General features: G+C 45.1%; 1 protein-coding gene across 11 annotated transcripts in view; it reads right to left on the reverse strand.

Annotated features, from left to right (window-relative positions):
- Positions 1-26134, reverse strand: part of SLC24A1 (solute carrier family 24 member 1) — a 55911-nt gene that overhangs the window by 11502 nt on the left and 18275 nt on the right. For 4 of the 11 annotated variants that reach the window (XM_086322973.1, XM_086322972.1, XM_086322971.1 and 1 more), the window contains 3 exons: positions 14537-16538; positions 3730-3783; positions 2001-2181 (listed from right to left, as the gene is read on the reverse strand). In XM_086322973.1, coding sequence (XP_086179099.1) covers positions 2001-2181; positions 3730-3783; positions 14537-16408 — 2107 coding nt within the window. In that variant the 5' untranslated portion in view covers positions 16409-16538. Of the gene's footprint in view, positions 1-293; positions 672-2000; positions 2182-3729; positions 3784-6992; positions 7046-14536; positions 16539-26134 lie in introns of those variants that run through there. The other 7 variants (XM_086322976.1, XM_086322977.1, XM_086322975.1 and 4 more) reach the window with 4 other exon arrangements.

Here is a 26134-nt window from a genome sequence, read left to right on the forward strand (position 1 = left end):
CCAGTCCTGGTGCCAAGAATACCTGTAGACTGTTGCCTGGAGGGGCTGGCAAGAAAATCAAGTTTCCCTCTTTCTTCTTCTTCTTCATTACACGCCCTAACCTCTCATTTCCCATGCCCTAAGGAACGCAGGTCAGCTTCAGGGCCTTTCTCTGTTTCTTCATCTCTTTCATATACACACACACACATCCATGTGAAATCACCAGAAGAAGCATGAGGTACTAGAGAGGTAGAGCCCCTGCCCAGGGTAAGAGTTCAGACCACGGATCAGCTCTGTGGAAAGAGCTGGAATACCTGGAAAGGGTAGAAACATCTGGACAGTCATCTGAATATAGCATACGGAAACACAAACGTGTCTGGAAAGTGCTGGGAACAAAGGTCTTCATCCCAGCCCCTCCTGGGTGGAATCTCGGGGTGCAGGATCAGGGCTGGCTTCTCTGAGCAGGACTGCACGCCAGCAACATCAGCAAGCCTCCCCCGGGAGGGCCACTGCACGCCTGCCACACGCCCACACAAGACGTGCTTGTCTTCCTGGGGATGACGGTCACTGGCTCCCCCAGCGCTTGTTTCCTCACGTGGCTCCTCAGCTCTCAGCATGGCCGGATCATCTCCTTAGTATCAATCTCCTCTGACCTCGGCCTGGCCTGGACACGGCCTGGACTTCACATAATCCTGTTAGGACAAGTAGGCCAGCGGGCAGCTACTGGTCATGGAAGAGGATCAGGCAGGGGGCCCTGGAGGCCCATTCAGGAAAAGGTCTTTATCTTTAGGACTTTACTAGAGACGGCAGTTCCACAAGGAGAGCCAGGCCTAACCCAGGGATACAGCTTCCTTCACGGTGCCCTGGCCAGATACACGCCCAGCACTGACCACCCACAGGCTGCCGATGCTGCAGACTGCACCCTGAAACCCCAGGGGTGCTGTTTTTTTGGAGCTGACATGGGGGTGGCCTCTCCCAATGTCTGTGGAGACTCACCTTCAAGATTTTGTACATAAAGTTTGATCACCTTATCTTTGACTCTACTTTTCACAGTACAATATGCTTGTCTTAAACACCCAGTATATTATGTGAAGAAGACGCTTCAGGGTCTGAGAAATTCTGAAGCCCCTAAAATCTGTCCCTGGGCCTCACGGGTCAGTCTCTGGTGTCACATTCAGCTCAGGCCTCAGCCTCCTGCCCAACTGCACTCCAACTCCTTGGCTTCTGCCCCAAAGTCAGCTTTCTCTGATGGGCCTCCTGCCTGGCTCCAGTTCTGCACCAGCATCCCAGAGACAGAGGCGCCCCAAGAGAATAGGAGTGTACCTGAGAGCGCCCCTCGGGGCCTGCAAAGCGTGTCCGAGATGGCTCTCTGAGGAAGCGGGGCAATAGGCAAGATGTGGAAGGAGGATGGTGAGACTCTCAGCTGTTTCTATCATTTGTCAAGTTGGACTTTAGCCTCCACTGCACTTTGGACCCTCAGACTCCCAGAAGTGGTCCTGCTGGCTCTCGAGGTGTCCTTTGGGATTCCTGGCTGGGGGAGGGGTCAGCCAGCTTCCTGGGACTCCAGAGCTGAATACAGAGCAAAGGAAGGTACCAGCCAGAACTTCCAGCCATGGGGCCCCACAGGAGGTGCCCCCAGAAGCAACCTTGGCCACACTATCCGGCTGGAGACTCTGTGGGACATCGGGGCTGACTCATGGGAGTGGGCTTTGCAGAAAGTGACTGAGGGCAGCCCCCACAAAAACCAGCGCAGGGCACGCGACCCTCAGGGCCCCACTCACTGCAGATAACCCCTTTCGTTTCACAGGAGGGACAAAGAGACAGGGAGGGAGGGGTGTGCATAAGTAAGGGCAGCTCCACAGGGTCCTCTGGGTGAGGCTTCCCCGACTGGCTGCCCTTGCCATCCTCCGACTCCCGCCCTCGCTCCACTGCCTCTGCGCTTCACAAGCCCTGGTTCTGCCCAGCTCAGAAGGGAAGGAGTGGACAGGGAGACCACGCAGGTCTGGGCAGGCCTCGCTTACCTTCCCCCAGAGGGTCCAGGCTGTGGAGCATGAGCTGGTAGATGGTGCTGCGGATGGTGCTGTTGTGCAGGGAGGCCGAGCTGCTCCCTCGGGTCAGCAGGGATGAAAGCTGAGCAGGAAAGAGCCGCACAGGCCTCAGTGGGCCCCCGTCCAAGCCAGGGGAGGCGCCGCACGGGGGGGCCTCATGAAAAGTAAAGATCAGAGCCTTATCTTGGCGTCCCCTCTCCCTTCACCTCAACAGGAGAGTTACAGTGCTTCCCTTCTCAGCCTCCCCTCAACTCTTCTACGACTGGTTAATTCTACATTCCCAGTCATTCCCCAAGCTCTTGACAGGGAGCAGACGATGTATATTAAGGACACCACATTCCTGAGGGTGTCCATCCCCGCAAGTCCACCCTCTAAGAAACAGTTTCACCCACACACCTCACAGACAGCCCCACTGTGCATGCGCACAGCCCCTGACAGTCCACAGAGAACATCCTGGTGCTCTGTCACTGCCCCACCCCCGGACACAAGCAAGCCACCTACAGGAAAAAACCGAAAAGTCAACAGGCCGCGTGCTTATCCGTCTTTGGGGTGTCAGTGAAAGAGTTAAGACAACGACCCAGGTCTTCGGAATCCAGCCCTTTCTTTTCTATCCATGTGCTCAAGAGACCTTCACAGGTACACACATACACACATCTGTATATGCAGACACACAGATGTGACACATACTCATTCGTAGCGTTAAGAGAGACCAAAGGCCCAAAATGGAGTCACTTGTGCTCTGCTCACATCACCAAACTGAAACATAAGATACCTAACCTAACTGCAGTTTCAGCCCCTCCCAGGAACGTACTCTTAACTAGTTAGTCTGGAATGAGCTGGTTAGCACACTAGTGAGGTAATCTACTGATAGACCCTTCCTATCCCCCAAAGGAAGGTGACCTTGCCTGAAGCAACCAGGAACTCCTTTCTATTTGCTAAATGGGATGCTGCCCAAGTCAGGAATGATTGAATAAAGCCAATCCGATCTTTACATTGACTCAGTTGGATTTTTTGTTCATTTTTTACACTAGTGACACACGTAGAAACACCGTCTGATTTACAAGGAAACACCCAAAGACAGACTTGCTCGGTCGTCTTCCTTTCCCAGCCAACCCTCTGGATCTGAACTCTTCTGCCATCTAGTGGCTATGGTCACACAATACTTCACAACAGTCCTAGGAATTTTCGTAGGATGGGGGAAGTTTCATTCAGGACCCAGCCTCTTCTAAGGTCCTCATTCTTCTTCCCAAATGCCCCACAGACCAAAGGCAGCTAAGACATAGATTTTCAGAAACCTCAGATCCCCTTGGCCCGCCCTTTGTATGTTTCTCTTAGTTCTAGGGCATTCCAAAGCCACAAGTAAGTCTGCTTTTAGACCAATCAGAGTGTTGGGGCTACAAAGTGGGACTTGAGTTTGTCTAGTCCAGACATTTTACTGATGCAGAATCTGAGGCCCATGCTCACACAGGCAGTGAGCAGTGACATTCTGGGCTTAGCTCCCAAGCTAGTGCCCCCTCCAAGGCCACCTGGAGGTGACAGTCCCTCTGGCTCCCTCCCTGCTCACCCTGACAGAGTTCCCAGGAGCTTCCCAGGCTTGAGCCCAGCCCAGGATCCCCAGCTTCTGGGCCACAGTGCCCCGGGTCTGTGGTCATCCTCTGAAACCCTGCAGTGGCCCCCTGGGCAGACTCCACATGACACCCACCTTCAGCTTCTTGTTATCCTGCTGCTCATCCACCACAACTGTCCCATCGCCCGGCTGCAAACAGGGACAGGAATCACAAGATGTTTAGAGAGATCCTCCCCCCTCCTCCCTACTTCCCTCTCTCTCCAGGGAGCCCTCATGTGGGAACACAGAAACACACCCAGACATAACGCGGCCCCAGAAAATGTTTCTAACACGTCCCAGCCTGCCTTCCACAGTCTGGCTTCAGTCTGCATGCAGCAGTCCCAGTCAAATGTGTCCACTCACTGAGGCGCAGTAACCCAGCGACACTGTCTTTCAGTCCCTCAGCGCCACCCTCTTCACCCACCTCAAAACCCGCATCACACGGTCCCTCCTCCTCTGTTTGGAACCCTCTTCCCCCACCCCCCATGGTTCAGGTCTGCATTTATATGTCACCTTCCTCTGGGAAGCTAAGGTGTGCATCTAATTCTCTTTTATGGACACCTGTTCTTTTCCTTCATAGCACTTTCCCCAATTTATTTATATGCTATTTGTATGGGATACCCTGGTGACTCAGACAGTAAACAATCTGTCTGCAATGCAGGAGACCTGGGTTCAATCCCTGGATCAGGAAGATCCCCTGGAGAAGGAAATGGCAACCCACTCCAGTATTCTTGCCTAGAGAATTCTATGGACAGAGGAGCCTGGCAGGCTACAGTCCATGGGGTCCCAAAGAGTCAGGCATGACTGAGCAACTAACACTTCACTTTCATTTGTATGCTGGCAAACACAAATAAATTGACTGTCCCACTAGAACCTTAAAGATAGACTATCTATTTCATTTATGATACCTGCTTATATGCCAAGCATAAGAACGCTGCCTGGCATTTAGCAAGGGTTCAGCGGAGAAGGCAATGGCACCCCACTCCAGTACTCTTGCCTGGAAAATCCCATGGACGGAGGAGCCTGGTAGGCTGCAGTCCATGGGGTCGCGAAGAGTTGGACACAACTGAGCAACTTCACTTTACTTTTCACTTTCATGCATTTGAAAAGGAAATGGCAGCCCACTCCAGTGTTCTTGCCTGGAGAATCCCAGGGACAGGGGAGCCTGGTGGGCTGCTGTCTATGGGGTCGCACAGAGTCGGACACCACTGAAGCGACTTAGCAGCAGTGAATACTGGCTGAATGAGTGAACAGTCAGCAATGGCCTCCTCCGGTAATCGTCTTTACCTTAGCATTGCCTCCACCCTCCCATCAACCTCCATGGCAAGAAGCAGAACTGGACTTACTACACTCCCATCTCTGCCTGATCAGAAAATGTAGAAAATGCTGCTCAATTAGGGGCTACCCAACATTTATCCACCCAATTTGCTCATTCATTCAGTTCTTATTTTCTGAGCACCTGCTGTCTACCTGGAACTGTGCTAGTGTTGTGGTGATACAAAGGTGTCCAGGGCATGGATTCTTTTCTACAGAAAAGAATCAAGACCAACGATAACATCACCACATGACAAGGCAGAATGTGCCTGAAGAAATGAGAGACACAGATAAAGGTACTGTGCTAGGATGGACATGGAGGCCTCTGAAAAGTAGGTGAAATCTAGGTCATCTTTGAAGGGGGTAGAGGTTTGACTGCTTGGACACACACTGTTGAATGGATGAACGAACATACAAGGAATGAAACAAAACAGAAACAACCAGTGTGACTATGAAGGGGGCACTGTGCATTTTTTGGACAAATCCGCTTTTTCACTGGGATACAGGAGGTTACAGCACCAAACCCCACAACCCAGCCACCTCACTATTTATTATGTCTGATTCTCACCAGTGAGTTCGGAGAAATATGAGCGGCCAAGCTACCCTTTGGGATGAGTGGTTCTGTTCACAAAAGCAAAGGAGAGACTGACTTTCGCCCCATGAAGCGCATGCTTCGTGATTTCTCTTCCATTCAGACTTATTTAAATCAAAGTACTTCTCTATGGTTTCCTCTTCATTGTACATATCAACGTCTTCTACCCTCAGGGCTTCTAACTTTCTGAAGCCCTTCACATGCATTTTCTCACTTGAAACTAACTCTGTGAAACAGACAAGACTAGTATTGTTGCTGTCTCGGCAGATAACAAGACGGAGATGCAGAAGGGGTCTGTGACTCGTCCGCACTCACAACAACAGTGCCAGAATCCCCGTCTCCTAATCTCTTTTCAGAGGTTTGTTTTTGTTGTTACTTTCACTAACTCACATGAAGTCAAATTTATATTTCCTAGTGGCTCTGTTTCAAACTATTGACATTTCAGGTAAATGGATGTAAACGTCTGCCTACATTTCAGTGTGACAGATGGGTCCGTATGTGGGTACTGGTACCAGCAATGAGGTGCTTTCAGAGTATCCCCTTATTACACACACATTCCCCCATGAAACTCTCACAACACACCAATCATCCCCCTCTTTCTTCAGCGCCACCCCCCACCCCACCATCTCCTCATGAAAATTAACCAAGAGGCTGAGGAAACTAAAGACTTCTCTCATACCAGCCAAGCCCCCAACACCTGTGAGGCATCTTGATGAGGATGAGCGACAGGGTCCCTTGCAGCCGCTCACTGACCAGTGGTGAACAGGGCAACCCCTCAGGGGGCCTGTCCTCCTGACCTCCAGTTCCTATCTCCCACCGACACAGCGGGTGATCACACCTCTCCCTTTCTAGATCATCAGAGACACAGTTCCTAAACTGTGCATGTGATATTCTTTTAGACATTCATTCAATAAAGATTTTCTAAATCCCTGGTCTGAGCCATAACGTCACTGAATACAGTCTAGCACCCTGATCCACTCATTTTTCTAGGCTGGAAACCTGAAAGTCTACCCAAATTCCTCCCCTCACAACTCGTGTACAACTGTCAGGCGTAGCTCCTCAAAGTCCTCCAATGTGGCCTCATTCCTGCCTACAATCCCATAACAGCCTCCTGACTCCTGGTCTGTTCTTCTGGTTCATTGTTCACCCCTCAGCCAGAGTGATTTTCTGAGAGAAGGACATCATGTCCCTTCCCTGCACCTTGGGGGCTCAGTGTCCTCAGGGGGGACTCTCCTTAGCTAAGCATATTCTAGCCTCCTGCTTACCTACAGTCCAGTCCTTGCTGATAGCAACAGAATGCAAGCCACATTTGTAATTTTAATTTTTTTAGTGGTCACATTTTTAAACAGTAAAATAAACAGGTGAAATTAATTTTAATAATGTACTTAACTCAATATATCAAAATTATAGTTCAACTTGTAATTAATTTTTAAATGTTAACAAAAAATTTTACCTTTTTTCTCATACATGCGTGCTCAGTTGCTCAATCATGTCCAACTCTTTGAGACTACATGGACTACAGCCTGCCAGGCTCCTCTGCCCAGGGGATTTCCCAGGCAAGAATTACTGGAGTGGGTTGCCATTTCCTCCTCCAGGGGATCATCCCAACCCAGAGACTGAACCCACATCTCCTGCACTGGCAGGCAGATTCTTTACCACTGTACCACCTGGGAAGCCCCTTTTTTTCAAAGTAACCCTCTGAAACCCTTTCATACTTATAGCAAATCTCAATTCAGACTAGCCTCACTTTAAGAACTCAGTAGCTAGAAGTGCATTATTAAAATTAGTTTCACCTGCTTTTTTTTAAACTGTTTAAAAACATGCCTTGACATGCATAAAGGCCAGGGGAAGGAGAGAGGGTGAAGCTGCACTGGCCTTTACACACGCCTAGGAGATGCCTATCGGAGAAGGCACCCCACTCCAGTACTCTTGCCTGGCAAATCCCATGGACGGAGGAGCCTGGTGGGCTGCCATATATGGGGTCGCACAGAGTCGGCCACGACTGAAGCGACTTAATAGCAGCAGCAGCAGCAAGAGACTCCTATCCCTTCTTCCGTCAGCCAAGCCCTGCTTGTCCTTCAAGATTCAGCTAAGCATCACCTCACCTACGAAGCCTTCCTTGACTTTCTGTTGAGATGTCCACTCTCAGCAGTGCTAAATCCCTCAGCACTTAACTATATCATTACACAAGATACAGTAAAGTTTAGTCTTACTTTTCTGTCTTCCCCACTAAGGGGAATTTACCACAGAACTGTTAAACCTTAAACCTCAGGGTCCCTCTGCCCCCTACACAAACCGTTCCAAGGCCTCATGTTTAATTTTGTAGTAATGGTTTTATATTCCTTTTCTTAAAGAGTGTCAGACCCCACAAAACCTGGATCAACTCCTGTTCCTCTGACAGGCTGAGCCGCTTGTGGGCTGGGACTGTGCCTTATTTCTGACTGTATCCCCAGTTCCTACACAGGTCTCTGACAAAGAGAGTTCATAAATGTTTGCCAAATAAACAAACATTGAAGTTCTTTAGGGCTTAATCCTAAACTCTCTCTCCCCCTCTCCCTCTCTTTCAGAGTAGCATCAGCTGGTCCTTGATTTTAATAACCATACATTTGTTGGTAATTGACGAATTTCTACTTCCAGCCCTGACCTTGTTCATAAGCTTTAAGTCCATTTGTGCAACTGCCTCTCAGAGGCATCCACTCGGAGGTGACATAAACCCTCAAACTCATTCCAGGGTGGGAACTTGTCTCCCCGGAACCCGCTCTTCCCATACTCGTCCTTTTCTCACCAGATGGCGCCACCATCCACCCGGCTGCTCAAGCCAAACTCCTTGCCTCCCTCTCACTGGCCCTCCACATCCACAGTACCACCAAGTCCAGGTGATTCTGTCTTCAAAATACCTCTCAAAGATACACACACAAATATATGCTGGGTACCTACAATAACCTCCTAACTGGACTCCCTGCTTCCACCCTCACACACCCACCATTCACTGTGTACACAGCAGTTAGGTAGTGACCTTTTAACTACAATTCCTCATTACATCATTTCCCACTGAACTTCAGATAAAACCCAAACTCCATATGTGAACCACAGGGCCCTGATGAAGTAACTCTCCCCTTACTCACTAAGTATCTGTTGTTGCTATTTAGTTGCTAAACTGTATCCCAGCTCTTTGCAACTCAATGGACTGTGGCCTGCAGGCTCCTCCTTCCATGGGAATCCCCAGGCAAGAATCCTGACCTCTAATTCTTTCCTCTAATGCATCAACGTCTGTCCCTGCTCTGAGTCTTTGCAAATGTTCCCTCGTCTTCCCCTATGGAGCATGGGGAAGAAATCCAGAAGAATCCTCATTCTGCTCATGTCTACTTGGACTTCTCCTCCAGGAGGCCTCCCTTGCTCTCCCTGGCTGACGGGGGCCCACTACCTTCACTCTCCATCACATGCACTGCTTATTGTCTTCACAGCACTTTTCATACTCGGAAATATGTTAACTTATTTTACTTGTCTATCATCCATATGCCCACTCCCCCACATTAAAGTATTTTCTGTCAGTTTTATATTTCCAGTTTATTCAGGTGGCAAAGCATCTAGAAGTCATGCTGTTTTTTGTAGAACACCATGATTACCTAAATTCATATTTAATCCCATCACATACACTAGGGAAAAAAAGATTACCCTGTTGTATGAGTAGACACACATCTATAGAAAAAAATAAGTCATTCTAAATGTGTGATCAGATGTTTGAGTTTTTCTGTTAATATCTGCTTGTTTCTTATGATTCATTTTGTCCTCTGCTAGCACCCAGCAGCAGATGAATGCTGAAAGCTTAAGAGAATTTTATGAGGAAAAGAAGCCTTAACACTGAGGATTTGATTCTTGCCGTATTTTCCTGATAACTAGGGGGAAGTCGACTATTATTTAAGAGTTTAGGGAACTCTTGGTGGTCCAGTGGTTAGGACTCCATGCTCTCACTGCCAAGGGCCTGGGTTTGATCCCTGGTTGGGGAACTAAGATGCCACAAGCCGCATGCTGCAGCCAAAAAATGAGAGAGAGAGAGAGAGAGAGAAACAGAGGAGGGAACCCCTCAGACTACCTAGGGTGAGTGCTTCGGGGGCACAGTGAACTACCTGCAAGCTAGCAAAGGCAGGCCCACAGGGGCAGGAAGGGCGCTGGTGGCTGCTGCTTGTTCACAGCAGACAGCTGGCTGGCTGGCAGCGCAGGCACCAGAATAAATGCCAAACCTGACAAGAAAGGGAAGACTGGTTCCTAAAGAGACACCAGGTTTGTCTGCTTGGGGCTCCTGTTGGTTTCTTCCTGCCAGGAAGAAAATAGCCTGTAGCACACTGAAGAAAGACTGACAGACTTCTTCCTGGGGGTTATGCTCAGGGCAGAATGTGGCTACGGGTTCCAAAGGAGCCGTCTCATTCCCCACCTTGCAGATCTTTTCACCACTGGTGCTCTGTGGCAAAGGGCTGTCTCGCCAACCAGCATCTCATGCAGACAGCCCGTTCTTTCTACCTAAGCCTGCAGCTCTCTCTACAAAGAAGAGCCCAACATCCTTCAAGTACAAAAGGCATTTTAGCCAGGTTAGAGCCTCAACTCCAGCTTTCTGCAACTATGCATGGTCAAGGAAGGTCAGATATTTATCATCTGGGACCAGAACAAATAACACTGATAGCTTCAAACCCAGGTACAAAAGTTTCAGAGCAAGCTAAGTTAGACTGTGTTGATAACTATACAAACATTTACCATTTCTTTACTGGGTTCATAAAAGGCACTCTCAAACCAAGACAATGTTGTCTGAAATATTCTTAGCTTTGATTTTTTTTTTTTTTTGCAGCCAGTGTTAAAAGAAAGACTCTAGTTACTATGTGTCTGTGTTTGATACTACATCATTTTTTTTTTCCTGGAAATATTTTCAAGTGTGAACTCTGACTAGAATCATTCACACACACACAAAAAAAACCCCACTTTATTCTAATTCTAGATTATCAGAGCAGAATAAAAAGTGAAAGCTCCTCTAGCTGAGAAACTCCACAGATAGCAGCTGGGTGAATATTTTATTAAAAAAATGAATTGTTCTATGCTGATATTACATCTTCAAATTGTTCAGGTAGGAGAACTCTCAGGAAAACACCACAGGGCATTCCTATTTGTTTACTTGTCGTCTGTGGCTGCTGTCAGGCTACCAGGACAGAGTTGAGTAGTTGTGATAGAGACTATAAGGCCTGCAAAAGCCTAAAATATTTACTGTCTGGCCCTTCTCAGTAAAAGTCTGCCAAACCCTGCCCTAGTTCATCCTATTCACTTTACAGATGAACAGCGTGAGATCTGGAAGAAAAGCAAAATGCCTTTGTAGCACTTTGCACAATGTCCCCTTTATAGTCACTTCGGTCTATGCCTGTCCCTTTTACTGCTTTTCATTTAAGTGCTCAGTAATATAGGTTTATGAAGTTGCACTGACTTGCCCAGGGTAACAGGGAAAGTTATCAGAGGAGACTGGGTTAAAACCCAAATAATGGGCTCATGAACTGGTAACAAGGACCACCAGCTAGTTATGCAACTCTGGCTGAGTTACTTATCTTCTCCAAGCCTCTGAGCTGCAAAATGGCAATCACAATCTATTCTCGCAGAGGTTTTTTTTCTTTTCTTTTTTGGCCATGCCAAGCAACATGCAGGATCTCAGTTCCCCAACCAGAGTCTGAACCTGGGCCATGGCAGTGAAAGCCCAGAATCCTAACCACTAGGCCACCAGAGAACTCCCTTGTTGCAGGGTTCTACTGAAAAGTCGTTGAGGTGATGTACGTATGTCACAGGCCCTCCACAAGTGTGGATGCCTTTCCCTACTCTCTTTTCTCTGTAAACCGGAGACCCTGACCTGTTAGAGGAACAGGCTGTTTCCGTGAGGAAACAACCAAATACTTGCAGAGCTTCTGCTAGGGATGAGGCATTGAGCTTAGCCCTTAGGGAGATACAAAGATTATTTCCCCTATTTAATAGCAATGATGAGCCTAATCCCATGGCCACACCTCACCCCTGGCTGCCAAGAGAGGAAGGGAGAGGCCCAAGTGTCTTTCCTGTTCCTGGGAGCTGGCTCCCACTGCCCTCTACTTCTCTTTCCCCTGCTTAAACTTCCTGAGCAGTTGTGGCTCTGACTTCTCCCCAACCCTCCTCCTCCTTGACTCCTGACCACTCTGTCTGCCCTTTCCCTACTTCTGACTTCCTTACCTTTGGGGCGTGGCTGACTTGTTAAGCCTAGTTTCCCTGCCTTCTCCAAGTGATGCTCAAAGGGACCCATTAGTCAGGGAAGAGGTGTGAACTGATAGGTCTCTGTGAGTGACATACAAGGCATGCTCATTTTATGAGTTAAAGTTTCGTAGGTAAAGTAAGGCAATTTGCAGGGGTGAGTACACACTCTTGCATAAATCACAAAAATGAGTACCAACACAGAAAAGGGAGTAGGGAAAGGAATCCACACTGGTGGAGGGCCTGTGACATATGTACATCATCTCAACAACTTTTCAGTAAAACCCTGCAAGACAGGAGTTCTCTGGTAGCCTAGTGGTTAGGATTCTGGGCTTTCACTGCCATGACCCAGGTTCAGACCCTGGTTGGGGAACTGAGATCCTAATGTTGCTCGGCATGGCCAAAAAAGAACAGAAAAGAAAAACACAGATCAAAGATTGGATTTTCAGAGAATCCTTGAAGAATTCAAACAGAATGGCTTGCCTCAGTCTGTTAGTGAAGGGCAGGTTAATTTATCTCCCTCTAACATGATCACAGGTCTTGGGCAGCCAAACACATACATAATGATATAAGCAAAGGCAGTTACCCCTCTCTCTGGCTATAAGAAACCTGGGGTGAAACTGAAAATTCACATGTTTTCAAAAACCATTTCTAAATAGTTATAGCTTTTTAGTTATTTGAACTAATTTTTAGAAGGCAGCTGTTCGTGCCAGAAAGTCCTGAGTATAGGTTTTCAATTTTAAATAAATACAAATTTACTGTCAAGGACAGCCAGTATTTCAACCTGTTTTTTTTAAAATAATGCTGTTAATTAAAATTCATACTGGATCCGTTTTAATAAATAGATAAGAACAGTTGTAATTAGCACTGCTCTCACTGCTTGGCAAAGAGCTGCTACTAAAGACCTTGAACAGTCTTTTAAGTAAGTTACAAATTCTCTTTTGAAATCACAAGTATACTTTACTTGCTTGGCAAGCTTTCTCTAGTTCTGATAAAATGGAAAATTGAGAATTTGCAGAGTTTAAATGAAAACAGAATTACTGTGAAAGACTGGGAGGAAAGTCAGAGGCATTTTGAAAACTGCTGGTCTAACATACACCAAACCACAGATGCTTTCCCAGAAAAGAGTATCAGGTTTCACAGCCACCTTCAGCGAAGCCTGCCCTGACAGCTTTGTTAGGAGAGAGGCCCCTGTTTGTTTAAAAGAGGTAATGCTCTGAGTCTCCCTTTCTTTTTGAAGCCTCTGGCTTCTTAGAGCAGTCATCTGGGAAGATAGCACTGAATGGGAAGTTAGGATACCACGTTCCCATTCCAGTTTGGAAACTTTCCAGCTATCCAACCTTGGGCAGGATATTTCTCCTTTTGGGGCCACCACACAAATACGGTAATTGAAGGTCAGTTGATCAGACAGATAACCGCTGTGTTGGGCTTGCCAGAACTGAACTCACTTAGACACAGGACATTAACAATGAATGTTAGAGCTAAACAGAACATTTTCATGATTAGTTGGACTCTGTCATTTCCCCTAGAGACGGGAAGGGGTCTGTCCAAGGTCACATAGTTAGAGGGGGCCTTGGATTAGAACCCACATTTCCCAACTCAGTTCCATGCTCTGAACACTGCATGTTATCTCAGAAGTCCTAAAGGAATTACATTTCATTTCTTTTGTACCACGTAGCTCTGAGATGTATTGCTGAGTTTGGTCTCCATCCTGCCCACTCATCAAAATTGTGCTGGATTAAGCAGCTAAGTCCTTCTACTCTTTGCACGCAAAATTCTGCTCACACTACTGGCTTCTCTGAGATCTGAAACAGGCAGGCTATGAGCCAACCTTTGCCCAAACTCACCTTTAGGAGCATGAGAGAAATGAGGTCTGTGTTCCCTAGGGTCCTCTCACTTTTGAGTCTCAAGGAACAAAAAACTTTGGGATGGATGTTTAGAGATCACTTCCCCAGTTAAATCTCACTGTCCAGATTATTGACTCAAGCAATGAATTTAGCAAGAAGGTCCCTCACGGAGGCAGAGAAATTCTTGGAACAGAACTGTGGAGTCAGAAGAAAGCCCCAGAGTTGGAGCTCTCAATATCTGATCTCCAGTGAGCACTGAAACAGAGCTCTACACTCAAGGCTGGCCTGTCAGTGGATGAGAGGAGCTCCCACCTCCAATATTTTAAAAACCAAACAAAGTTCAAATAACCTCCTCCTTCTCAGATCCTAACCAAGCTAGCAGCCCCGCCCCCCCAGGTCTGGAATGTGAACAAACAGGATTAATTGAAAGTAAGGGTGCTAGATAAACCCTAAACACCACGCACATGGAAAAGATTATCATTTTTCCCTGCCTGATATCTCCCTGGACATTCCCCAAAGCCCAGCTCAAATGTCATTTCTGAAGACCCAATCCAACCAACCTGGGTTCATCCTGGCTCCACCACCTATTTTCTCTGTGACATTGAACAAGTGCTTTAACTTCATTAGGCCTCAGTTTCTTCCCCTGCCAATGGGGGATCATAATAATAACCATTTTATGGGATGACTAGGTGTTGACCCAAGGTCATTCTTGCAAAAGGCCCAGCATGGCAACTGGCAGAGAATAGGACTCTATAAATATTGAATGAATTGCAAGGGAACCAGAACACTCACTCATCTCTTGAGGTCTGATCCAGCTTTGTTCATTCTTCAGTCCCTGTCTTCCCCCCGACCCTGTTCTTTTGCCCAAAAGGAGCTAAACAAGCCTGAACCAACCTGTTCTTACCTTGCTGAAGTCCCCTAGGGCCATGACCTTGGCCACTGGCCTCTTGTTGAGCTGCTCTTTCACCCAGAGCTCGAGCTGTTGGTTCCACTTCATGGTGAACACATAGAAGGCATAAGCCAGCAGCAGGAGCACACTCTCCCACCACGCAATGAGGCTATCCAGGAAGAAGAGGATGAGCATCATTAGGTCAAAGATGTAGAAGGTGATGTCTCGGAACAAGGGCCACCAGGTGAGGTTGAGGATCTCCCGGGAGAAGAGGGCACAAGTGCCAATGACAAAGAGGATGTTGAACACCGCAGAGCCCACTATGGTGCCAATGCCCACGTTGCTATGGGAGATGAAGACGCCGATGAGGGAGGTGAAGAGCTCGGGGGCAGAGCCTCCAGCAGCCATGAATGTAGCGCCTGCCACATCCTCAGAGATCTGCAGCTTGTCTGTGATGACGCCCAGGGCAGGCACAAAGTACTCGTCACAAACGATGGCCAAGGCTACAAACACATACATCATGCCAAAGATGTGCAGGACCACCCAGCCCTGCCTCCGCTCCTCCACACTGAACAGGTCTCGGGGGTACTCTGCCTTGGGGTGCAGGTCTGGCTGTCCTGAGGGACTAGGAATCCCTGGGATCACAGCTGTTGTCCAACTAGGGGAGGGGGCAGTGGGTGCAACTGGGGCTGGCTCCACCACCAGGCAGTGGCGGACCTGAATGGTCGGATTTGCCCTAACCCTGGGAGCTGCTGGGGTGCTGGGTGCTTTGGAAGGGTTTTTCAAAAGCCCCCTGAAGGTGGCTGAGGATATTCTGATGATCGGTGCACTGGTTCTGGACAAGGGATTCCTGACTTTCCAAGCATCAGTAGAAGCTTTGGTTTCTGTTGGGCTGCTGCGTGTCATGGTGCTTATTGTCACTTGCCCCTCAGAGACGGCCGCAGTGTGCTCCAGGACCATTCCTTGGGGTGTTGTCAGATTGTTTTTCCCCACCAACCCCTGGTGGTTGGTTGAGCTATTACTGTCCACTCTTCTGGGGGTAGTTAGGGTCTTCTTTTCTACCACATTTCTTGGAGAAGTCAAGGTGTCTGTTTCTAAGTCACTTAACAGGAAGGTTGGGGTGTTATCAGTTATTCCCTTGAGAGGAGTTGGAGTGGTTTTCTCCACTAGTCTCTTGGATGGGTTGGTCGCCAACATTTTCTTGGTTGCCATAATTTCTCTGTCTTTCACTGTTGTTCTGGGGGTGATGCCATGGCTCCTTGGCATTGTCATGAGTGTGGATGGGGCATAACTGTTTACCATTCTACCAAGTGGGGATGGGGAGTATTTCTCCTCCTTTCCCCTGGATTGAGTTGGGCGGGAGCTCTTTACTTCTCCCCTGGCTGTCAAGCGGGTATAACTATTTACCATTGGTCTGCTTTGAGTGTAGTGATTCAGTACTCCACTGGGTGTGGCTGAGGTGTCTTCCTTAACTTTTCCTGTGCCTGTTGGTGTTGGGCTGTAGTTATTGGGTATCGCTGGAGTGATGCTGGCAGTTCCTCTAGGTGTACTGGGGGTGTTCTTCCTGGCTATGCCAGGTGGTGTTCCATCTCTGCCTGCTGTGGCTTCCGGTGCCCATGCCTCAACCTCCATTTCAGAGCTAGATTTTGAAGTCTCACTGCTCACCATCATCATCTCCTTGTTGGAAAGGTCCCGGCTGGCTACTTTTACAGGGTGTTGGGAAGAGACTGCTGCCCACAGTGTGGGGAGGCCCTGAGGGCTCGTCAGGTACTGGTAGGTGGAACCTATGATCAACATTCCCAATAGGAAGAGGGGACGACTCCAATGAAGTCGCTTTGGCCAGAGTGACCGCCTCTCCTGTGCCCCCATCCTGATCAGTTTCCCCATGATGGCCAGTTATCCCTGGCTATAGAAGGCCTCTCATTTTGTCCACAGAAAAATGGGGGATGCTCTGGGATTCAGATTAGATATCAGAGAAGATTCCTCCATGAAGTCCAGCCAGGGGGTAACCACAAACCTAGAAAGAAAAAAAAAAGACAAGGTTATTTGCTCCTAAAAGGACAGCTGGGATCCACCAAACCCTCATCTGGAAGAGAGACTATTCACACAGGAGCCTTTGTTGTGAAAGTAATTGTTTCTGCTGGGAAGAAAAAAAAAAAAAACTATCCTCTGTTCCAGGAGACAATGCTTCCTCATGGGAAAAAGAGCATCTCGAGGTCCTCATGCTGTGTAGGCACGCCAGCAGCCCAGGTTCCTAAGCTGGGTCTACCCAGCCCTCCTTGGGATCCTTGCAAAAGGTCTGCCCACACTTTTCAGGTCCAGCCAGAGTTGCTGAGAGCTCAGTCATCTGTAGCTGGTGCCCCAGGCCACAGATCTTAATTTATCAAAGGCAAAAAGGAAGTAAGGAGATGTAATTTTAAGCTTTAGACAGAGAGAGACAGTAATGGAAAGCAGTTCCAGAGACATCGAGGCTCTATGTGTTTTTACTGGACTGACTTAAAATGATTCCACCATCATTCAGAGGGGACAAAGCCTAAAAGTCAATGTCATAAAGCTTCCCAGACAGCGTGGTGTCATGGGAGGAATACGGGGAATAGAGTCAAAGATTGGGTTCCCAGACCTGCTGCTTACTAGCTGCGTCACCCTGGACAGGCTGAACCTCAGCACCTCATCTGTAAAATGGGCATGCTAACATATACTTTGATTATGCAAATATTATCTCTGAAAGGACATCTGGAAAAGAGAAACTAAGGATCTGGGATGAGAGGGAGACTTACTTTTCAGTAAATTCTATTGTTTAGTCTGTTTAACCTTTTTATCATGTGTGTATTACAACTTTTTAAATTTAATTTCATAGAAATAATAATAGTAATAACAATACCTATAAAGGTAAATAGCAATAACAATACCTATGTCACGGGAATGTTGAGATAGCAAAAACACATAAGGTCTATGAAAAGCATTGTACAGAATCGATGCCCCATATGGGTTAATTTTATATAAGGACTCAGAAGGGAAGAATATTTAAGGCCCAGTCAAAGTAAATATTAAATCTCTAATCAATGTCCACAGATTATTACAAAACAATAACTAGAAATGATCAGTTTTGTATATGAAGTAATATATTCAAAATTAAATGAATAACACATAGAATCTCAGGTCATTAAAGGTGGAATGAATTACATTGTTTAATACAACTCCCCATTTGAGACATGAAGAAACTGAGGTCCAGAGAGATGTGACTTGCTCAGCATCACACAGCTAGTGAGCAACAGTGCAGATGAGCTTTCTAAGGAACCAGTCTTTCCGGACATACCACTCTAATTAGCAATGCAAATACAGCTGTCTTAAAAAGCAAAAGGAGAATTATGGAATAAATGAATTTCCTTCTTTGTCCTTGATTCCTATAATTGTCTTTCCACCATCTCCCTGTCCACCCTATCCTTTGCCATATATTCAACACTCTGAACCTGCTAAAGAAACTTTGGAGAGTATCTCTTTCTGATGTTATGTAACAGAGATGAGCTGGCACCCCAGCTGGTCCCTCCTACCTAATCACATCATTTACCTTCAAACCTGGACATCTGGGTATCTTCTCAGTTCTGGAAACTTGTCAGAATCAAGGTCTCAAAGAGTGGGTCTGAAGCTGTACAGCAGAAAACACCCCATTCTCCTGTCCCCTGACCCTATGGAATCCTAATTCAAGGCAGGGTCAGGTGTGAAGGGCGTCTCAGGGGAAGGATATCCAATCCCAGCTAATACCCGCTTCTAAGAAGCTTATCAGGGCATTGTACAAGTTCTCAGTCCCACTGCCTCTACCAGAGCCTGCGAGAGTAGACCTTCCACCAGAGACATAGGTGGGTTCTCTGTGGGCCCCTGCATTCAAGTGGGAAATGGTGGGAACGTCTCAAACTTATTTCTAAGCTCTGAGAATGAGCAGGTATCCACGGTTCCCATGCTTAGGGGAGAGACAGATTTGAAAAGACTTAGAAGGCACTCTGGGAACCAAGCGAAAATGTCTAAGGCTTAAAAGATCAGACGACCTCAGTTAGCACCAGGCTCTGTTTGCTACTGTGTGATTCTAAATGTAATTTAAATGTAAATACAGAGATAATAACACCTGTCCTACCTATCTGTAGGGTGGATGTGAGAATCAAAGTTAAAAATAAGGGGGTACCCACTCAATTTTGCTGTGAATCTAAAACTGCTTTAAGAAATAAAATCTATTTTTAAAAGTCAGGGAATGTGGAGGAAATACTTTATAAACTTTAAAGCATTTCACACATAAAAATATTTTATCAGGTCTAAGGGAAATTCTTGGAGGAGAGGGCACTGACACATCACCCCAGTGCAGGCTGGCACATGTTGTCGACTGAAAAAAAATGCACAACCTAAAGGTGGAAAATTGGTACTTCCCTGGAGGTCTGGTGGTTAAGAATCTGCCTGCCAATGCACGGAACACAGGTTCGATCCCTGGTCCTGGAAGATCCCACATGCCAAGGGGCAACTAAGCCTAAGCACCACAAACCACTGAGCCCATGTGCCTAGAGCTTGCACTTCTCAACAAGAGAAGCCACCGCAGTGAGAAGCCTGCGAGGTCTACCAGAGAGTAGACCCTGCTTGCTGCAACAAGAGAAAGCCTGCACACAGCAATGAACACCCAATACAGCCATAAAAAATAAATAAATAATTTTTAAGTGGAGAATTAGGTTTTATTTGGGGCATTACTGAGGACTTAAGCCCAGAATACAACCTCTGAGATAGCTCTGAGGGACTGTTCCAAAGAGCTATGGGAAATGCCAGAATAATACAGGAGCTTTTGCAAAACAAACAAACAAACAAAAAAAAAAAACCAGGTAGTCAAAATCAAAAGATTACTGCCAGTTAAAGAAAAACAGACATCTCAAGTTGAGTTTACCAGTTTTCTATGTATGGAATAGTGCAAGAATCTGGGCTTAATGAAATTATTCCTATGATATGCACCTTACCTATGGTGGTGAGGGCAGCGGCAGAGGCCGATGGCTCGATGGCTATAACATACTTTGTTTACTGATATGGCAAGTGTTATTTTTTGCCCTTAGCACCTCCTCTAGGTCATAAATCTGACCAACATTTAGGAGGCATTTTATGACCAAGTTTGTCCCATGGCACTAGGCCTATAAGGTCAGTTCAGTCACTCAGTCATATCCAACTCTTTGCAACCCCATGGACTGCACCAAGCCAGGCTTCCCTGTCCATCACCAACTCCCAGAGCTTGCTGAAACTCATGTTCATCAAGTTGGTGATGCCATCCAACCATCTCATCCTCTGTCATCCCCTTCTCCTCCTGCTTTCAATCCTTCCCAGCATCAGGGTCTTTTCCAGTGAGTTGGCTCTTCACATCAAATGGCCAAAGTATTGGAGCTTCAGCTTCAGCATCAGTCCTTCCAGTGAATATTCAGGACTGATTTCCTTTAGGATTGACTGGTTTGATTTCCTTGCAGTCCAAGAGACTTTCCAGCATCTTCTCCAACACCACAGTTCAAAAGCATCAATTCTTCGGATCAGGCAAAGATTCTGTTGATAGGTTAATGTGCTAATTTTGGATCAAGCCCTATTGATAATCTAAAATTCTCTGGATTACCCTCGCAGCCCAGTGGTTAGGACTTGGTGCTTTCACTGCCCAGGGCCTGGGTTCAATCCCTGATCAGGGAACTAAGATCCCATAAGCCACATGGCGTGGCCAAAGTAAATAAATAAATAATTGTTTTTAAACATTCTCTGGATCGTCTATCTTACTAGTCTATTATGATCCAGGAAATATTTTCCCTTGCTGCTTCTCCTCATACCTCGAGCTGCACTATTACAATTATTCTATGCAGAGTTATATATATGACCAGCTGCCTCATGACATTTCATAGTAGTCATGGTGATAATCGCTCAGTCATGTCCAACTTTTTACAACCCCATAGACTGTAGCCCGTCAGACTCCTCTGTTCATGGGATTTTCCAGGCAAGAATACTGCAGTGGCTTACCATTTCCTTCTCCAGAGGATCTTTCCAACCCAGGGATCAAACCCAGATCTCCTGCATTGCAGGTAGATTTGTAGTCTAAGCTACAGGGAAGTTCTTTAGTCACCACTAATTTTATTGGAGGCCTAGTTACATATTGGTTTATGTAAGAGACAACAATCTCAAAAAATAGATAGGATATAAAAATACAGCTAGGATGTTAATAAAATCATAATATAGCAGAGAGAAGCACAAGGAATAAATAATTTGAAAACAACAGGAGATAAAAAATTAAAATAATGAGTGGTAGAACTAGTTGTAATCTGGTTGTAATAAGCAATTAAGTCCATGGAGAGCCAGCTAGAGAAGCCAAATTCTGGAGGGATAAGGTAAAACGAAAAAGATAATGTTTTATCTTTGTTTACAAAGGGATACTTTATCAACTCGTTATAGGTCACAGTGTAAGAAGAAAGGTTCTCTGGAAAAAAAGATTTAAAAGCCAGTATACTTCATGAAAAAGTTATAAAATTATAAATCATACTTATCAGTTGATTCAATCCCATGCAATTAATTCTTGTTCATCTGGATGAAGTCCCCAGGTTTTCCATTGGAGTTTTGTAATTTCTTACCCAGTTCAGTAATATAATCCAAAAGTCATCAGAAATTTATATTTGTCAAAAAGTCTTTTTTATGAATTTTCTTGGAAACCTTCCTTTTACAGCTGCATCAGAGTAAAACAATTGTCTACAAATGACAAAAGACTTAAAATGGCATGTTTAAAGATTGGATTACAACACAAGAAGAAACTTGGATATTTCTGCAGCATACAACATGTTAAGATAATAACTAGATATGACTGATACTACCAGGATATGTCAAACTTTTAGGAATTCCATATAAACTGAAATATCTATATTAATGACATTTACCCACACAATATAATCCAAGAACATTTATTTCCAATCACTTAACAATACTTCTCAAATAATTTAACACACCAAATAAGCCCAATTAGTTTAATATTCCTCTCTTTGGGATGTTTCAGAGGCCCTCTGAAGCATCTCAAAGTTAGCTGGAAGTCAAAGGAACTTTATTAAGAATTTGACTACAGGAAGTTTGTCAAAATATCAAAAGGTCTTAAAAGCACTTGATCAAACAGGATCATAGGTCACTGTGAAACAATACTTACTTTCCACCCAAAGTGACAAGAAAAGATTTTTAAAACAAATACAGATTATTATGAAAACAAAAAACTTCATAATCTGTTGTCAAAAATAGCTCAACATTCCAGGAAACCTTTGCTCTCTTAACAGAGAGAAAACGAAACACTAATCCTGCACTAGCCCACTCTCAATAGCAAAATTTCTTACCTAATTAATTTAATCCAATCCCAGCCTAGCATGTACAAAACTTTTTTCTCAGGGCTTCCTTTTCAAAAACCTTCCACAACTTTTATATTAGTTTATCTTTTATTTTTCTTTTCCATTTAGAAATAATCAGCTTTAGCACAAAACCACTTTCCCCTTAACAAAATGCACTTCCATTCTCCATACCTTTTGCTAAAAATACACACCCTATTTTCCTTGAAGGAAATACTGAAACATTTCCATTATTATTTCTAGTAACTTTAATTACATATTACAATTTTAACCCTTAAGAACCTTGATCTTTAGGGAAAACAATCCCAAAGAAAGGCAATGCCAAAGAATGCTCAAAAAACAAAGATCATGGCATTCAGTCCCATCACTTCATGACAAATAGATGGGGAAACAATGGAAACAGTGAGAGACTATTTTGGAGGGCTCCAAAAACTGCAGATGGTGACTGCAGCCATGAAATTAAAAGACACTTGCTCCTTGGAAGAAAAGCTATGACCAACATAGACAGCATATTAAAAAGCAGAGACATTACTTTGCTGACAAAGGTCCATCTAGTCAAACCTATGGTTTTTACAGTAGTCATGTATGGATGTAAGAGTTGGACCATAAAGAAAGCTGAGTACCACAGAATTGGTGCTTTTGAACTGTGATATTGGGATAAGACTCTTGAGAGTCCCTTGGACTGCAAGATCAAACGAGTCAATCCTAAAGGAGATCAGTCCTGAATGTTCACTGGAAGGACTGATGCTGAAGCTAAAGCTCTAATACTTTGGCCACCTGATGTGAAGAACTGACTCAATGGAAAAGATCCTGAAGCTGGGAAAGACAGAAAGCAGGAGGAGAAGGGGAAGACAGAAGATGATATCATTGTATGACATCACTGACTCAATGGACGTGAGTTTGAGCAAGCTCTGGGAGTTGCGGATGGACAGGGAAGCCAGACATGCTGCAGTCCACGGATCACAAACAGTCAGACACCACTGAGCGACTGAACTGACTGAATTTAATATTGACTATTTCCTAAATTATGTGAACCTGAAATTTATTCTGGCCAGATTCCTTTTTATTTAGAAATATTTAATTTGTAAGTGCTTACTTTAAAGTCAATTAAATAGAACGCTCATAATTTTATTTTTATAATATTCTCCAGAGGTAGAGACATCTCTCATGTATAATGTACACACAGACATATAAACAGACAAAACCAGAGATCTCATAGCTTCACTTTTTCTTTTTTTCTTTTTTTTGGCTGTGTCACACGACTTGCAGGATCTTAGTTCCCAGACGTGGGATTGAACCCAGGCCCCCTGCAGAGGAAGCTCAGAGTCCTAACCATTTGACCTCCAGGAAATTCACCTCATAGCTTCACTTTAACAAATACAAATCAGGCACTACAATATAAACTTTCTAGTTTATAAATAACAGTTGGAATGAGTTAAATTTGCTCGCTTAAATGACTAAGGCTTTGCTATTTGTGGAACAGATTTTTAAGATTTGTATTTGTGCTCAACAAACTCTTAGAGAAGCTATAAATTAGATTTTGGGTAATGGAGTCTTTCCAGTGGTTTGAGTTTTAAAAAATCTTTTTCCTTTTGGTTTCAGATCCTACCTGATTGAGCTAATTAGGCTCCTCAGTCTTTGAGGCTGTATTTACATTTGTGCTTTGTAGAGATCTGCAAGGGAAAGACAGTTGCTTCTAATTCCCCCAAAGAAGTGGTCTGCCACCTAAGTGATATTAAAATATTAATTTGCCCAACTATATTCTCTTTAATTTCTTTCTATATATATATGTATATACTGTATATCAAGAAGATTTCCAACTAAACTGAAAATCAAAAGTGCTATGTTCTAGAACTTAGCTCAATTTATCATGCCTTCAAAAGTTTGTACAAGGCATTTAACAAAGGTCTTCTATCTGAGTGTACAGGTTAAACCCAGAGCAAAAAAACAAATCTCTATTATTATTTTTAATAGCCCCTGAATATCAACTCCCAGCTTCTACTTTATATAGTGCAAACTCAGGTAACCCTATTTGTTTCCTTTAGCATATTTAGTTAATATTGTCTGACAAGCAGATTTATATGCCCTATCTTATAATACCAGGCAGGGGAAGCATTCCCCAGTAAGATACAATGTCTACCCCACAACATAATTAGGCAAAAGAGATATAAGCATCTTCAGTTCAGTTCTGTTCAGTCATGTCTGACTCTTTGCGACCCCATGAATCGCACCATGCCAGGCCTCCCTGTCCATCACCAACTCCCAGAGTTCACTCAGACTCACGTCCATCGAGTCAGCGATGCCATCCAGCCATCTCATCCTCTGTCGTCCCCTTCTCCTCCTGCCCCCAATCCCTCCCAGCATCAGAGTCTTTTCCAATGAGTCAACTCTTCACATGAGGTGGCCAAAGTATTGGAGTTTCAGCTTTAGCATCATTCCTTCCAAAGAAATCCCAGAGCTGATCTCCTTCAGAATGGACTGGTTGGATCTCCTTGCAGTCCAAGGGACTCTCAAGAGTCTTCTCCAACACCACAGTTCAAAAGCATCAATTCTTCGGCACTCAGCCTTCTTCACAGTCCAACTCTCACATCCATACATGACCACTGGAAAAACCATAGCCTTGACTAGACGAACCTTTGTTGGCAAAGTAATGTCTCTGCTTTTGAATATTCTATCTAGGTTGGTCATAACTTTCCTTCCAAGGAGTAAGCGTCTTTTAATTTCATGGCTGCAGTCACCATCTGTAGTGATTTTGGAGCCCCCCAAAATAAAGTCTGACACTGTTTCCACTGTTTCCCCATCTATTTCCCATGAAGTGATGGGACCAGATGCCATGATCTTCATTTTCTGAATGTTGAGCTTTAAGCCAACTTTTTCACTCTCCACTTTTACTTTCATCAAGAGGCTTTTTAGTTCCTCTTCACTTTCTGCCATAAGGGTGGTGTCATCTGCATATCTGAGGTTATTGATATTTCTCCCGGCAATCTTGATTCCAGCTTGTGCTTCTTCCAGCCCAGCATTTCTCATGATGTACTCTGCATAGAAGTTAAATAAGCAGGGTGACAATGTACAGCCTTGACGTACTCCTTTTCCTATTTGGAACCAGTCTGTTGTTCCCTGTCCAGTTCTAACTGTTGCTTCCTGACCTGCATACAAATTTCTCAAGAGGCAGGTCAGGTGGTCTGGTATTCCCATCTCTTTCAGAATTTTCCACAGTTTATTGTGATCCACACAGTCAAAGGCTTTGGCATAGTCTAAGGAAAGTTATGACCAACCTAGATAGCATATTCAAAAGCAGAGACATTACTTTGCCAACAAAGGTCCGTCTAGTCAAGGCTATGGCTTTTCCTGTGGTCATGTATGGATGTGAGAGTTGGACTCTGAAGAAGGCTGAGCGCTGAAGAATTGATGCTTTTGAACTGTGGTGTTGGAGAAGACTCTTGAGAGTCTCTTGGACTACAAAGAGGTCCAACCAGTCCATTCTGAAGGAGATCAGCCCTGGGATTTCTTTGGAAGGAATGATGCTAAAGCTGAAACTCCAGTACTTTGGCCACCTCATGTGAAGAGTTGACTCATTGGAAAAGACTCTGATGCTGGGAGGGATTGGGGGCAGGAGGAGAAGGGGACGACAGAGGATGAGATGGCTGGATGGCATCACTGACTCGATGGATGTGAGTCTGAGTGAACTCCGGGAGTTGGTGATGGACAGGGAGGCCTGGCGTGGTGCAATTCATGGGGTCGAAAAGAGTTGGACATGACTGAGTGACTGAACTGAACTGAATTGAACTGAAAGCTTATTTAAATATACCAATTTTTATAAGCTTTATTTCAAATCAACTTTAGTTCCCATTAGGACCCCATCAATAAGCCTTGGCGTTACAAGGAGTCCTAGGAACTTTCCTGTCTTTTTATCCCCTAATCATTTTATATATTTTTGTATAAAAGACTCTGGGGTCCCCATGGAGGGACTGAGGGACCAGGCCCTTTCGCCAATCTTTTAACTTTATTAATTGGCCTATTGCCCCAAGTAATTGTTGGCCAGGTAGCTCAGTATAATCTTCTTCCAGACTTTTAAATAAATATATATTGAAAATCAAGAGCCAGCAAATATATACACATTCAGTACATATATCTCCCAGTATTTAAACTGGGATGGGGCCTTCTAACATTAGGGACCAATATGAGGTTGCTCTGGCCCATCCAACCCTAGGTAGTATTGTATCAAAACCTTCTGTTTTAATCC

This window comes from Bos grunniens, chromosome 10 (genome assembly GCF_055505025.1).
Source record: "Bos grunniens cultivar Pamir isolate PY7600 chromosome 10, Bosgru_T2T1.0, whole genome shotgun sequence".
Lineage (NCBI taxonomy): Eukaryota > Metazoa > Chordata > Mammalia > Artiodactyla > Bovidae > Bos > Bos grunniens.